The 15770-nt window shown below is 41.8% G+C and overlaps 1 protein-coding gene across 2 annotated transcripts in view; it reads right to left on the bottom strand.

The window, feature by feature from the left end:
• Nucleotides 1-15770, bottom strand: part of LOC306971833 (neural-cadherin-like) — a 98665-nt gene that overhangs the window by 46157 nt on the left and 36738 nt on the right. For both annotated transcript variants that reach the window (XM_079568231.1, XM_079568232.1), the window contains exons 3-8: nt 12504-12729; nt 11419-11623; nt 9850-9961; nt 6671-6920; nt 4171-4313; nt 2513-2685 (exon numbers count right to left, since the gene is read on the bottom strand). In XM_079568231.1, the coding sequence (XP_079424357.1) occupies nt 2513-2685; nt 4171-4313; nt 6671-6920; nt 9850-9961; nt 11419-11623; nt 12504-12729 (1109 nt within the window). The remainder of the gene's footprint in view (nt 1-2512; nt 2686-4170; nt 4314-6670; nt 6921-9849; nt 9962-11418; nt 11624-12503; nt 12730-15770) is intronic.

The raw sequence follows: 15770 nt of genomic DNA, 5'->3' as shown, positions 1-15770 counted from the left end.
TCATGGTCATATCACAAATCATAAAATATCTCCTTCCCTAACCTTGTATAGACAGACACTGCAAAATTATATGGAAAATGATCATGGCTTGAATGTTCTTGTTAATAATATATTTCCAACCTATTACCACGCTACTACTGTGCAGTAAAGTAAAGAGCGGATTTATTTCAGCCATGCACATAATCTGCAAAATATGGTCAAGAGCATCTCAAACAAAATAACACTGAGTCATACAGCCCAGCCAAAATTCTTGACAGGCACCAAATCCACACAAGCAAGTCTCATGGCCGAGTCTAATTAAAGCAGAAGTTAATTAAACAGGTATATAGTATATTGTGATGATATGGCACTTTTTTTTTTCCGATGAAATTAATTGAAATCCCACTGGAGTGCCTAAAGATAGAGTGGGTGTGCAGGCTAATCAGAACTCATGGGAAAACAGCAGAGGGAGAGAAAGAGAGAGAGAGAGAGAGGCAGGGAGAGACGCAGGCCAGGGAAATGAGAACATCGGGGCAAAATACGTTCGAGTGGGAATGTGGGAGAAAAATGATAGACACAAGAAAAAGTGCAGAGTGCAGACAGGCATACAGGAGACAAAATGTAACAATATTTTGCGTGCATGTTTTTTTGGAGAAGGGGGCAGGATGGGCCGGGGCAAAACAACTGTCAGGTATCAGCATGTCTGTATTGGAAACAGCAACAACACAAAACCAAAAAGTAATATAAACTTGGGATTGGAATTGATCGAATGGTAATGCATGTCGGTTTTTTTTTTTTTTTTTTATAAATATGCGCTGTCTTTCCGCTCAAACTTGCAGCTGCCATTTCCGTTATGAAAATCTGACAAATGTGCCTCTAAGCAGAACTTTTCTTTTTTTATTATTGAGATATACATGTAAGAAGCACTCTTATTTGTCAAGACAGTAGAACATGTGCGATCAAGTATTATGGTCGGTAAGAGGAAGCTTAGTCGTAGATTCTTAATTGGGACAAAATGGGACTAAAAAATAATATTCTGAGATGTATAATTACGAATCCATCATCAAATTTGTAAGATTATTGTCATTTTTCAGCAAAAACTCGAAATTAACTTTGCTCATTTACATGTGCTGAGTTTCGAAAAGCAATACAAAGACAAGTAATCATAGGCAATCACTCCAATTGAGCAGACCTCTATACAGTAAATGATTGTGAGTGACACATGTAAATTACTTTAGCAGTTTAATGTTTAATGTTACTTCTTTTTACCTCTGCACACATTCTCACTAAGTGGCAATAATTGTGTCTTTCATGCAGCTTTCCCTCTTTCATTAGTGACTGAGAGTGAGATTTCGGGTGTTACATTTGACACAATATTTATGCGAAGGATGGGGAGAGACAGAGAGAGACTGAGCGAGAGAAAGAACGAGAGACAGAGCGAGAGAATCAGAGTAAGAGAGAGAAAGAGAGAGACAGAGAGAAAGAGATGGAGAGACAGAGTAAGAGAAAGAAGGAGAGACAGAAAGAGAGGCAGAGAGAAATACAGAGACAGAGAGCGACAGAGAGAAAGAGAGAGACAGAGAGAGAGACAGAAAGAGAGAGAGAAAGAAAGAAATAGAGAAAGAGAGAGACAGAGCGAGAGAGCGTGAAAGAGAGAGACAGAGAGAGACAGAGAGAAAGGAAAGAGACAGAGTAAGAGAAAGAAGGAGAGACAGAAAGAGAGACAGAGAGTGAGACAGAAAGAGAGAGAGAGAAAGAAAGAAAGAAATAGAGACAGAGAGAGACAGAGAGCGAGAAAGAGACACAGAGAGAAAGAGAGAGAGACAGAGAGAGACAGAAAGACAGAGAGAGAAAGAAAGAAAGAGAGAAAGAGAGAGACAGAGATAGACAGAGCGAGAGAGCGTGAAAGAGAGAGACAGAGAGAAAGGAAAGAGAGAGTAAGAGAAAGAAGGAGAGACAGAAATAGAGACAGAGAGACAGAAAGAGAGAGAGAGAAAGAAAGAAAGAAATAGAGACAGAGAGAGACAGAGAGCGAGAAAGAGACACAGAGAGAAAGAGAGAGAGACAGAGAGAGACAGAAAGAGAGAGAGAGAAAGAAAGAAAGAAATAGAGACAGAGAGAGACAGAGAGCGAGAAAGAGACACAGAGAGAAAGAGAGAGAGACGGAGAGAAACAGAAAGAGAGAGAGAGAAAGAAAGAAATAGAGACAGAGAGAGACAGAGAGCGAGAAAGAGACACAGAGAGAAAGAGAAAGAGACAGAGAGACAGAGAGAGACGGTGAGAGGCAGAGTAACAGAGAGAGAGAAAGAGAGAGATAAAAGTCAGAATAGAGTACAATGAGTCATTGTATATTTCAAATATACATGGTGAGCAAAGTAATACTCACATGGTTAATTAAGTGCATTAGTCATGACTAAAATCAAATGCCATGTTGTCCAACCATGCAATGTCTATTTATTTCAAACAAAACAAATGTAATGAAGGTAATAGCAGAACAGCAAAGTGCATTCTCTTACATCTGTAAAGCCCTCACCTCTTCAAAAACGGGTTTGTTGTTGTTGACATCATCGACGCCGACAATGACACGCGCAGTGGAGGAGAGCGAGTGTGGGCCGCCTGACGCGTTGTCATCTGTGGCAGTTACATTCAGCACATATTCAAGGCCTTGAAGCTTTGGAAGAGGACTGGAGCGGAGGCGAATCAACCCTACAAGACCAGGCAACCGTTAAACTGCGCACAATAAAACACAATTTCATTCGCTATTAAGCATGATATTATTGGCACTGTGGCCTTGCTTGTTGCAGAAGGTGCTATAAATACAAACGCCTGTTGAGAGAGTGATGGAAGGTGGTGGAAACTCAAAAAAACAAGTCAACAAAAAGGTAAAAGAAAAATCTGATATTCGCTGCAAATCCAAAAAGCAATTTCACACTGGTGATTTTGTCATTTCTTTAATCTTGTAATTGCATGTTTATGTTTCAGTTTTTTAAGGCGTCTGTCCAGTTCAGCCACTCAAAGGCAAACACAAGTAGTAAGAGAGTGGGGTTAACCAGCCTCAGCAGATGCCTATTAGCTGCTTCTTTCTGGTCCTCTTTGTTTGCTTTCATGTTAACAGCCAAGATAAAAGAGCGCAGTATCTGAGTCAACATCTTTTTCCATCAACACTAATACAAAAACATCAGAGGTTGCAGGTCTGGTAAGCAGCTTGTGATGAAGAGGGAGCTCACTGAAGTGGGAGCATGGGGAGATTTTGTTGTTGTTGTTGATGTTTTTTTGTGTGTGGGGCTGTTCACTGCTTTCATTGCTCTTGATTAAAGACTCTACAGCAAGTGCAGGAACATGGATGTGACTGCTTGACTTCCTCCTGTTCCAATTTATTCAGGCCTACTGCTCAACAAGCAGGAACGCAGGAGTAGTTCATAATGACATAGCATGTTGTTGACATCACTGCACAACTACATTAAAATAAGTGAACTGTGGTTTGCACATTGTAATTCTCCAAGCTTAAATGTCAGCCTTGTTTACAAATGGGACACAGGCACCTATTTATTGGACCACTGCAGCATGTACCCTTTGCATAAACAGAAAGTGCACCCATATTGTAGGCTTTGCACCTAAGGATGTCAGCCTGAGCGTTTTCTTGCACTCAGAGTCCAGAGAAATAATATAAAGGAATATGAAAAAAATGACACAAAAGGAAGAGAAGCTGGCAGAGCACAGCCGGAAGATTGTGAGCTATGATAGAGCAGTTGTTGTGAAATTGAATTGAAAGGGTTGGGTGACAAATGTCACAGCGATTGCCACTGGTTTCGGATCAAAGGGTAAATAAAAAAGATAAACTGTGCAGTCACCAAAAGCTCGAAAGCCAAGAAACATTGTAGTAGGTATTTTTCCTAGCACCTGCAAGTGAAAGGAAAAGCCTGAGCGGAAATTTCCAAAATAACATTATGCTTCATATTTATGACCTTCAATAATAGAAGGGCAGTGTCCGTTTTGAAATTACGGCTTTTAATACCAGCCTTAATATCTTTCCACATTGACTTTGAAAGTAGAGGGCATCCATTGTGTAACGCTGTGGCAGAAAAGTGTTAGGGCAAAATGAAAGTTTTATTTGATGGAAGGCCTGTCAATTACACAGACTGAAATGTAAAGTGTAAATGGAACTAAGGGCTTGAAATTAAGAAGTATCACCTTTCTGGCTGTCGATGATGAAATTTCCCTCCTCATTGCCTGCTGTTATGGAGTACATTATACTATCGCCATCTGGGTCTTTGGCCAGAACGGTTGCAACAAGAGTGTTGGGCCCTGCATCCTCGGACACAAACGTTCGATATCTGCCAAAAAACCACAACAACAAAACATAAGAGGTCATGACAGGCATAACCACGCTGATTACTCTTTTAGTTGAGGATTTTTTGCATCAATATGATTTAACGTATATGCTTAACTGTCCAGTGCAGAGACAAATGATAATGTCTGCTGGGATGTTGAAGCCATTGAACAAATGGTGCGTCCATGTTCCCGGCCCACTGCGGCCCATTTGATCCAGTGCCTTTTAAAATGTCAACAGTGATTTGCTTGCTCTGTGGCACTGGGCAGCGAGATACCCGGGCAAGACTCATGGGACTGATATGCCACTGTAGTACAAAGCGCAAAAGGGTGGTGATGGACTGCAAGGCTTTGAGGACAGTGAGATGAAGAGAAATGGAAAACAGAGCTAAAGGACAGGGAGAAGCAGATGACAAAAAAGTCGGCAGACAGCGATGAGACAGGTTAAATGATATGTGGGAGATCAAATGGAGAGCGATAGACAGACAGAGAGGAGAGCGAGGATGAAAAGGGGGCACCGTTTCCTTGAAATACCTCGACTTGATTTGTCAGCAGAACCCATTCCCTGTGCGATTCCAGACTGGATTGTGTTAATATGGGAGTAAATGTGTTTCGAGGGGAGGTGCGAGAGCCCGGCGGGAGGGAGTCTGTGTCTGTGCTGAGAAGTCAGAGGTGATTGATGGTTTACAGAAGAACGCTGATGGGTGATTCATCTCCGCCAGCCGCCACCGTCTCCGTGGCAACATGAGTGACCTGTAATCTGTCACCCGGCTCAGAGGCCACTTCTCCACAGCTCCATGGGATGAGACGTATAGACTCCCCGGGTTTTTCTTCCTCCGGCGTCTCCCCACATCCCAGTGAACTGTGAAGTTATACTCAAAGTCTGTGTCGGCATGCTGTCCCGTATGTCTGCTAATTTGCATTTCTGTTGTAACTCCACTTCCCATCTCACTTGAATCTCTTTTTAGCCTCAGTAACACTTGTTGAAATGTGAAAAGACATGCCATGAAAGTCATCCTGTCCCCTCCGCGTGTACAAGTGTCTCAATTAGTCTCGCTAGAGAGCTAAAAAGACTAAAGTCTGCCTAAATTGTGAGTCTCACTCACATACTGGTCTGCCAACTTTGTGCACGCACATATGCCTTATCAAAAACTCTGTAAGGCATAGCATGACAATGCAAACAACACAACTTACCTGGCGATAGGCTGCATTTCTAAATATCTCTCTACTGGCCTGGAAACTGTATTTGACCAGCTGCTGACAGCTGGCCTGCTGTATCTGCATATCAGACTGGCTGTCTCCCGTCTGTGCACCTTATTTTAGTATTCTTCACTCGTGTGTCATGCACCCGTGTTTTCTTTGGCAGTTTACCATTTGTCTCGCCACATCCGCACCTCTGTCCGCCCGTTTGTTTAGCTCTTTGTCTAGCTACCCACTGAGACTGACACCTGACAACACTCCCAGAGCAAGTAGCACAGAGAGGTCTGCAATGCTTTTATGTGAAGGTCAGTGGAACATGACTGACAGGACAAGCCTGTTACTCATTTTGGAGAATAAATGCAGTGGAGTCATTGTGACAGTTTCTGCCCACCCGTTCACGTAAGCTTTGCCAAAAAGGCGGCCCAGGACCCGCTGGATTGCATCCGTGTGTCATTTCACTGCATACCGTCACAAAGACCAAAATAAACCCAGAGGAAAGCTGTGAATGTTTATTACAAATCCTAACTACAGCATAGAGAATATGCTCTCAAAGTAACAGTGTCACATTATTACTGCTGGTGTGAAGTCTTTAACAAATGGGTTGATACCAGATGGCTTTGATTAGTCCTCCAAATGAACACTGCATTTTCTCAGCCATAGTGCTTTTACTAGAACAGTGTTGACGCAAGTTGGCCTCTATTCCTGGCAGGACTGCCAGCATCAGATACTGTAGTGATGAATTGCCCATAGGAATTCAGGTCTACTACGTGATGTAACTATACCTATATGTGTGATGCAAGTTCCTTTATGCACACATGGCATACAAAACAGTGACACAGTTGTATGGTTAGTACAGACAATTCTGATCTCACTCCAAATAAGTCAGCATTGGCAAGAAGAAATAACATAAGCAGAATGTTAGAGGTCTGTATCTCATCTCACACAGAGGGAAATCTGAACGAATGAGCTCTGACTGGCCCATCTGTGCTTTAACTGGACCTTAACTTTAGCAGAGAGACTTTGAAGCACATGCATGTACTAACCCCAAAACTGTTCTACAAGCTGTTTTCAATAACTAACCTACTGGTCACAGTTATGTCTAATGGAAATGATCTGTTTAATATGACAGTTACACTGAATTATGAATGATTATGATGCTTACACTGGCTGGGAGAACTCGGGCACTTCATCATTGACATTGGCCATCCTCACTCGGACCGTGGCAGTGCCAGAGTGTGGTTCGTCCCCGCTGTCCACCGCCATCACCACAAACTCATACAGATGGTTGAGCCTCTCGTAGTCCAGCCTGCCTGCAGGAAAGACTGTCCCATGGGGCGAGATGCTAAAGTCTGGGCTGAGGGTGTAGTAGGTGAGCTCTGCGTTTAACCCTGAGTCACAGTCCGTGGCCAGCACTGCCAAGAGAGTCAACACACACACACGGGCCATCAATTAATACTTAATCAAAATGAACTGATGAGATGGCAGCCACTGATGAATATGTTGACATCTGCGTGGATCATTATCTCTTCATAGCCCTACTAAACATTCCATAGATCATAAGCTTTGACAGCCACAATTACACGCACACAAACCGCACGGTGCCCTCCAGAATTATTGCCGTCATTTGGTAAAACGAGCTTAAAGGCAGAAAAAAGAAACAAAGCAGCGGCCCAGTTGTAAAGTCCCACCGAGAGTGTTTTCGTAATCCTTTTTATTCCATGGTAATTACACTCAACATAATATAGAATTTGTTTGTTATATCCCCAACCAAAGCCACAAATATTAACAATCTTGGTTGCAAAGCTAATTTAAGTCTGTGGTGGTGAATTTCCATTCATGCATACAGCCTCTAGCTCATAAGACTTGATTCATTTATTTTCTCTGTGTCTAGTCTTAGAAACATCATTCTATGACTCCCAACGGTTCATTTTTTCTTCCCATAGTCAAAGCCTGGCAATTCCTTTAATCTGTGTTGTCTACAATGCATGAAATGTGACCCATTCGACAATTGTTAAGATATAGACAAAACGCAAATCCTCTTGTGTCTTTGGCATGAACTGCAACTCAAAATAGATCAGCTCTATCAGAAACTGATGTGTTACCAACAAATTCACGTACGTAACAGCTCCAATTGCTGACAAACTATTTCAACGTGAGATGTATCACTCTATGTTAACAGATTCCAGGTGCAATTTTTTAAACAGTATTTTCAGCAGTCATTAAAAAAGTCTAGCCTTAAATTTGGCGTGTTTATCTTGCAATTACAACAGCATGTGTGATTAAAAATGCTAATTTACATAATTCTTCCAAAACTGTGCAGCCCTACTAATCGTAGTGAAGCTTTAATCGTTGACTGGACTGAGTTTAGTGGAGGACGTTTGTCACACTTTATGACGACAAGAGCTAAGAAGATGCTTCTGCAGATAGAATAATATCTTTTCAACCCAACCAAGGCATTAACTTTTGAAAGAATCATCACATGCATTACAGAACATGTTGGTAAAGTCAAAACTACTAGCTCAGTGGCGCTATGGAGGACCCGGAGACATGAACTTGAGACATTGCGCTAGTCCTACCATTCAAGTCTGTCTATGCTTCCACAGAAAAGGTATAAATACCCTCTCAGAGCGTCATACTGATGCGCAAGCAAACATTCAGTGGCTGAGAGTGGGCGCCTGAGCACCACTCAAGGCTATGACAGAGATAGTACGACTGTACAGCTTGACCCAATATGATAAATAGTGATTTAATGTTGACCTCTAACAAGGCCCTATGGAGACAGGAATTTTTACATGTTGTGTGCTGTCGAGATTATTTCACTCTTTTCCAAATTGCAACCATTCAAATTGGTTTGTGATTATTTGTACAGCTCCACTCATCAGCCACTGTATCGCCTGCTCACTCATTCCATTGTATTTCTGGTGTTGTTTTTAGACACTGATGTTGGTTGTCTTTCCCCCCACTGCTTGTGCTACTGTGCCAACTGTTTTTCCGCTGCAGGCTTTGTAGACAAAAGTGTTTTTCCGATTAGAATTGTTCCATTTTTCTCACCATATTCCAGCTCGTGATACACATGGATCACCTGTGGTAGGCCACTGGGGATAGGTGTCTCAGTGGTGCAGGGACATTTGACAAATACAAAAGAACAACAAAAAAACTAAAAGAGAATTCTACAAAAACTTGAGGCATCTTTTTGCCAGCGATTTGCATTTTATGTGCTTTGTATCATGGTTGTGCCCGGGGCTGTGGATAATTTGGGACTACACATCACCGTGGAATGCTGTTGAGGTACATTCTGATCTGTTCAAAGGATGTGAGAGAATAAAACTCTTTCTTGAATCCAGTGGTAATTCCATACCATCTTATAGATCATTTTCAATACATTTTAACACATAACTTGTGCGTCTTTCTGGCTACTGCGTTGTAATGTATTACAAAAAGAATACACCTGAGAGCTAGAAATTGTACACTGAAAAATGTCAATAATGTTTCATACTAAGCAAAACTGTATGCATGAATGGACCTAAGATATAAAAGTGGAAAAACTCAAGATACTGACAAGGTTCTACTTCCTCCTGAAGAATTCTTAAAAGAACTAGATGCAAGTTGGTCATTTTATACTCACTACTGCCACCTCAGGTCTTACCCGTAACTGCAGTTTCTACATTAAGCTCGTGCATGAAGGCACTTCGGACCCGAATTAACACCTTTTTGAGTGACAGTGCAGGATTTAAGAGGAAGTTGTGGTGAACAGGTCTGAGCTCATTCTGCACATTAGGACATTGCTGGAACATGAAGGGGGAGGAAAATACTTAATTTTAACATTTTTAAACTCCGTATAGTCCCTTTAAGTTATTTGTCAGTCAGCAAAATGTATGACTTGTAAATGTATGTACTTTTTTAGGATGCTTTGCGGACATTTCCTGAGACCAATGCTCTATTATGTCCTGGTGTCACGTAAATGAAAAACATAAGCGCTCTGGTAAAACCGATCCAAAATGTTGGCCTGGAACCCTAGGTTTAACAAGGTTGTCACATTGTGTGGACAGAGCATAATATATAAACAAGCAGAACGCCATATCACAAATCACTAAGCTCATTACAACTCAAAATAAATGAATGTAGCAGCTAGTTTAGCACATTAAAACTGAGTGCTTTATTATCCTCCTTTAAGATCTATTAGTGGATGCACAAACTGGAGCGGTATAAAAAGTGAGTTGTTAAAATGAATGTCTGAGTTACTGCACTGGCTCCGGGCCATAATGCATCTGTGGCTTTTTAACTAGTTTCTCCCCACAATGAAACAGATGGGTTTGAAATATGGGGTCAGAAGAGTCTTACCCTGTAGCAGAGACGTTGCCGTGGTTACCGTCTCGGGGACTCCATCCACACTGTAGATGGATTGGAGAAACTCTGGGACACAGTCGTTTTCATCTGTTATCAACACCTGAACCTGATTAGAGTTGGCAGCAGGAAACAGAGGAGAGGGCAAATATAGACAGAGAAGTATATAGAATTAGCAATGTTAAAAAACTCTTCCATGCAAGTGACAACCATTGGAAACACAAAACACTTGCAAGCCCAAATTCTGTTTATCTCCCACGTCAGGAGCGCAAAATAGAAATGTTTGAGCATATGTGTGTCTCACTGCGTGTGTGTGTGTGTTTTCGACGAAGGCCCTTAGTCGCCCTCCACCCTACGAGCTCCCTGTCACCGCTGTGTGTAAAGTGTGAAGTGACAGCTGAGTAATAGTCCTGAAATAGCTAAAACAGGTTTCTCCCGCTTTTCGTCCAATGCAGTATTCGGAGAAGAGAATTTTTCTATTCTGTAAGATATGCATTGTAAAACAAGAGTCTGGCTTGATAATTGAGTAATAAAAATCTTTGAATCAATAATTTGAAGTCCACTGGATGCATCCAGATAAGTCTCAGGGTTTGAGATTGTGCTCCATATTTTATGCCCATCAATTCTAGATCACACTTGACAAAAAGCACTGAGAGTGGAACAGGAGCAAAGGGTGAAACAAACCGCGAAAACAATCACACTGGGAAGCACGGCTTGCTTGTTAACATTTCAGGCTCATTCAGCCGTGCCATTTCTACAGACATACACTCTGCGTCTCTTCTGTGGTTATTCCTAGCATTGCAGTGTCAATAGGTCAGCACACAGATCATATCAGCCCGTTTAATGTTGACTTTCTTGGGCTTTATTAGCCACAGATGGTTCTGTTTATGCTGTAAAAGGAAAGTATTTTGGGACAATTGCTGGAATCCCAGTGATTCAGTCCAAACATGACAAGTGCTGCTCTGGAATTAAAATGTACCAACAATGTATTTTTGGAGCTCTTTGGTGAAAGGATCACTTTCAAAGCGCAGACTCAAAGAAAGGTAGAATTATGAGGCTCTCATCACAGCAAATCTTGGCTGAACTATGATTCATACTTGTTAGAGCAATGGCCCAAAAAAACACATTCCTAAAGAAACATCGTGTTATCCGTGACTGGAGTGGGCAACAGGGTTAAAAGGTCTCCAGGGTCACGAAAAAAAAAAAAAAATATCCAGAGGCAACACAGTCATGCAAAGTGCCATACAACCATCTCGATGCTACACGGAAGGCAGTACAATGGCTTTGAAAAAATGTCCAATTTGGCTGCATTGGGGCCATAAAGATCTGATGTGGTCTGTCTTCCTTACACTGGAGAGAACAAATCTGGGTCATCTATGCAGCCACTGTAAATCATGAGGCTTTTGAAATCTGTGCTGCACTCTTCTGTGAAAGCCATGGAAAAGGTTGGATAAACCTGCAGCGGTCCCTTGATTGGACATGGGGGCGACCACATCAAACAAGGCCACACTAAAGTGAAGTGGACTGTATTAAGTGGCTTAGGTGGATTCTCCAAGACTCAAGTACCTCCGTGGCTGCACTCAGGCTCCCCGGCTCCTCGCTGGCCCGCACCATCAGAAGATATCTCCGCTGATCACTTTCATAATCGAGAGCTCTTGTCAGACTGATCTCCCCAGTCTCCTGCCTGATGCTGAACAGACTACTGGGATTGATCAAGAGGCTGTAGCTGATGGGCTGTTTTTGGAAGGAAACCGCGACTACCACCATGAATCTATGGAAGCAAGCAGAGGGGGAAAACTGTTGAGAACAAGTGGGAGAAAAATGGATTCAATATTTGACTCCGGTTGCAAACATGTTCATTTAAAATCGAACTCTTCTTTTCCTTACATCAGCAGAGTGCAGTAATGAAATCAATTGCTCCACGGCCCATTGGACACGCGCTATAAACACAGTCAATCAGGACTTGTCATTGCTTTGTGATAATGTAATACCATTAAGCAGATACCGACGCTTGCTTTTTTTTTTTGCATTTAAAGAGAATCGGGAGTGCTTCAACCTCAGTGCGATAATGATATGTCAATTTATGCTCGAGAGTGGCGCGATGACCACATGAATATTCAACACAGGTATAGCGTTTGTTACACAAACGATGCGAGCATGTATGTCTGCATTAGTCATTGTCAGGCTTGTTTCCAGACAAATATGCATACATCTGAGTTTCATTGTCGCAAACACATTAGTTGCCTCCCCTCGGCTGAATAATGACTATAGTATAACAGTAAGCCTACACACGTGCGTCTGTCAGGCATTTGAAAATGAGTGATTATGCTTCTGACAGTGGTACTTATTTTGTATACAATATCTTACGACTTCCTTTCACTTTACTGCGTTTTCACAGTCAGATAATTGCACCATCTGAGGGAGGCTATAATAAAGATTGTTTCTTAGCACAACCACACGGGACAGACAGTATATCTATTTAATTAAAACTAAATCCTTCAAAGCGCAATAAATACAACGTCCTGTTTTTCCGCCCCACTCTTGTTTATAAGCCAGGGCTGTCATACTGCTTGGACACCTACAGGCCTACGTACTGAAATATTCGTGTCTGCCTGTTTTTGAACGCTTGTGTGTGTGTGTGCGGGACTCACGGTTGTCCTTCCGGCGTGTTTTCGGGTATGGAGATGACATAGCTGGTGTTAGTGAACTGCGGCGCTCGGGCTCCTGCCACCACGGAGAGCATGGCGGGGGCACTGCGGCTGCCCATGCCGTCAAGAGCCACCACGCTTAACAAGTACTCCCTGTCCCTCTGAAGCACCAGGCCCGTGGTCGCCACCTGGCCTGTCTTCTTGTCCACTACAAAGCAGCCGTCACCGCCTACAGGGGCAAGACAATGGTGTTATTTTCCCAGTGCTGGATTCAGACCAATTCAATACTCTGCAGGCGCTGTGGTGAATACTAACTGGGGATAGTTAGCAGTGAAAGCAGGGGGTGGACGTGCTCCAGTCTGTTTAGGATGCATTCAAAGAAGTCACAGATGTTGGGTTTAATCATGGCACACAAAATGGAGATCCTGAACATAGCTAAATATTCCGTTTTACACATACAACATAGAGTTATCTTTGACCGGGGAGAAAAAAAAAAAGGTAATTCTGCTTGTGTGTGAATAGAGCTTTCATCATAAACCCAATGGTGAAAGCTCAAATGTAGCCATGCTCATTATCGTTACCTGAAGCAAAGAGAGGATAATTAGCCCACATAAAAAATCAATGTGTGCCTGATGCAGTTGAAAGCAATTATATTTCCACTTCTGTCTATTGCAATAAACACAACAAAATACAATGTTTGATAGTTGAGAACCTTGGAAGAATGCTGGACTGATGAATGAGCCAAAACTGTCAACTGATATATTATACATTTGGTAATTATGCTGTTTTTGTTGCTGTATCTCAGTAACTATCCCTTAGCGAGCCTATGTTGGTTAATTATATTGCGCGTGAATTTCTTTGACCCCCTACGTTTGTTTTCCAGCATAGGGGGCCATTTATTAAGCGTTTGCAAACACGGTAGGTTGAAAAAAGTGGAGCAAAAAGGAAGTGGAGTTTATAATTGCGTTTCTAAAAAAAAGAAAAACGGAAATGTAGTGCATGAGACCAATGAATATGCGGCGTTCAAAACGTTTTCAAAAGTTTGTATCTGGCTCATCTACAAAGACAGATAGTGTAGCCCAGGGGCGGACTGGGACTGAAAAACAGCCCAGGACTCTGACCAGCCTGGCCAAAATTAGCGTAATTGTGCACTTCCACAAATACATATTTTAACCTCTTACCACCCGCCTTCACATTAACGAGTGCATTTTCCCCAGGTCGACTTTTTATTATTATTTTTTTGATTGGTATCATCAGCAAAAAGAACGGGAAAGGTGGTCGTAGAAACAGAAGCAAAATCATTAATATAAATAATAAATAATAATGGTCCCAAAATTGAACCTTGTGGTACACCATACTCCACGGAATTCCTTTTAGATTCATGGTTTTTTTTTTTTATACTGGGCAAATCTAAAAGCTTCTCGACTGGAGATCAACAATGTAACGCCTCATTTGAAAGCTAAGATCTATAAAAGTGATGGAAACTTTTCGTCACGTCGCCACATTTTTGTCATGTTTTTGTTGTTTTTTTTATTATTTTTTCTATCATTTTTTGTTGTGTTTTTGTCACGTTTTTGTAGTTTTTTTTGTCCGTGTTTTTCTCATGTTTTTGTTGACTTTTCATCCTCTTTTTCTCGCTATTTTGATAATGCATCAACATCTTTTTAGCTTTTAGATTTGGGTAAAGCTCGGTTGAGGCGGGACTGGTGGCCCTAGAGCTAGTGGCCCTTCTGTGCTCTTCCAGAATGGACATATGGCCAGTCCGCCCCTGGTGTAGCCTACGGAGTTATAGGCCTACAGAGAGCGTATTTTTCTTGCAACTTCCTTGGCTCTCATTGAACTGGAGCGACTCACAATCACAACAACAGTCTATGGCTTCAGGAATCTGTCCCACCTCGTTAAAGCCCGTATGCAAACCGCTTGGTCTTGTGCGCTGCGTATTTATGATACTGAAGGTTCACCTGTTTCTTCCATCCCGGGGGGAGTCTCCATTTCGCGCGCGCGTGTTCCCGCTGTGCCGCTTCTCGCTTCAGTCCAGAATCAAATCCTCATAATCTTCAGACACACATTAAGCAGCGCTACCTTTTCCTGAAAGTTTTGAATCCCAGATATGGCCTGAGCTCCATGCCCAAAAGCACCTGAGTGATGCGCCGCGAACTAGCACGTATTTAGCAATAGAGGAAGAGCGGAGGGCGCGTTTCTTTTCTTTTTTTTCCCTGCGCTTACATTTGTTTATTTGTTTATTGAAAGGATCCCCATTAGCGCAGTCATGCTGTCGCTATTCTTCCTTCCTTACATGATTACTGTTTGAAGGAAACAATCACAATTCACAGGCCATACGCTATTTCTTTAAAGGCAAACATTTAGAGAGAAGGCTGATTTGCTAATAATAATATTAAAGTAATATTTGTATTACTATTTTTGCTACTTTATTTTTTAATTGAAGTAATAATTATTAATAGTGGACATGTGTCATTTCCATCAACTTAGGCGCTCAGTCAGGAAGAAGCAGTAGCAGTTTAGCACAGCCTATGCCCACGCAGTAATCTCATTTGCATATCAGATTTGTGGCACTAATAATATGCACAGATTTTAGTTTAGGTTTTTAGTTTAGCACCTGCTTCGTGCATGAGGACCATAGTGCGCAACAAAGTCAACACAAGTCACCGCCTTAAGACAAAGGGGCAAATAAATACAACAAAGAAAACCATCTAAGTTAATGCAACATGGTATTTTCAGCTGAAAAACTAAATCAATACAAAGACCTAATAGATTTTCAGAATAATATAAACATAATGACTATAAACTGTATTTTATGCCCTTTCCAAAAACTAGAAACAAAACAAAAACAAATGGTTTGTTGGTATCCAGGCCTTGTCTGCGCCCTTCACCAGAGTGCCCTTTATTTCCACAACAGACCGACGACAATCTGCTGAAAATTGCCAGTGACTGGATTCCCTGCAGTATGTGGTTAACAGCCTCACTTTACTTGTTTTAGCTATGAACTCAACAACAGCTGTTGGCAGCTTTCTCTGTCATTATTTGCACCTGCAACAATTCATGGCCGATTTATTTACAGCAATCTACTCTGGCAGCCGAGCTCAAGCGTAGAAATATGCATGACAGGTAGATATTAGTCGCGATTCACTGACTACAGCGTTGTTCTATCTTTAATTCTCATTCAATTGGCTTAATGGATAGCTTTTCATAACTAGCATGAGACATTTTGCAAATAGATAATGCCAAAGTCAATAATAAGTACATCATTAT

Source organism: Gobius niger, assembly GCF_951799975.1.
Source record: "Gobius niger genome assembly, chromosome: 12".
In the NCBI taxonomy this organism is placed as follows: domain Eukaryota; kingdom Metazoa; phylum Chordata; class Actinopteri; order Gobiiformes; family Gobiidae; genus Gobius; species Gobius niger.
Note: the sequence above shows the minus strand (reverse complement) of the source record. Positions and strands in the feature narration are given on the sequence as shown.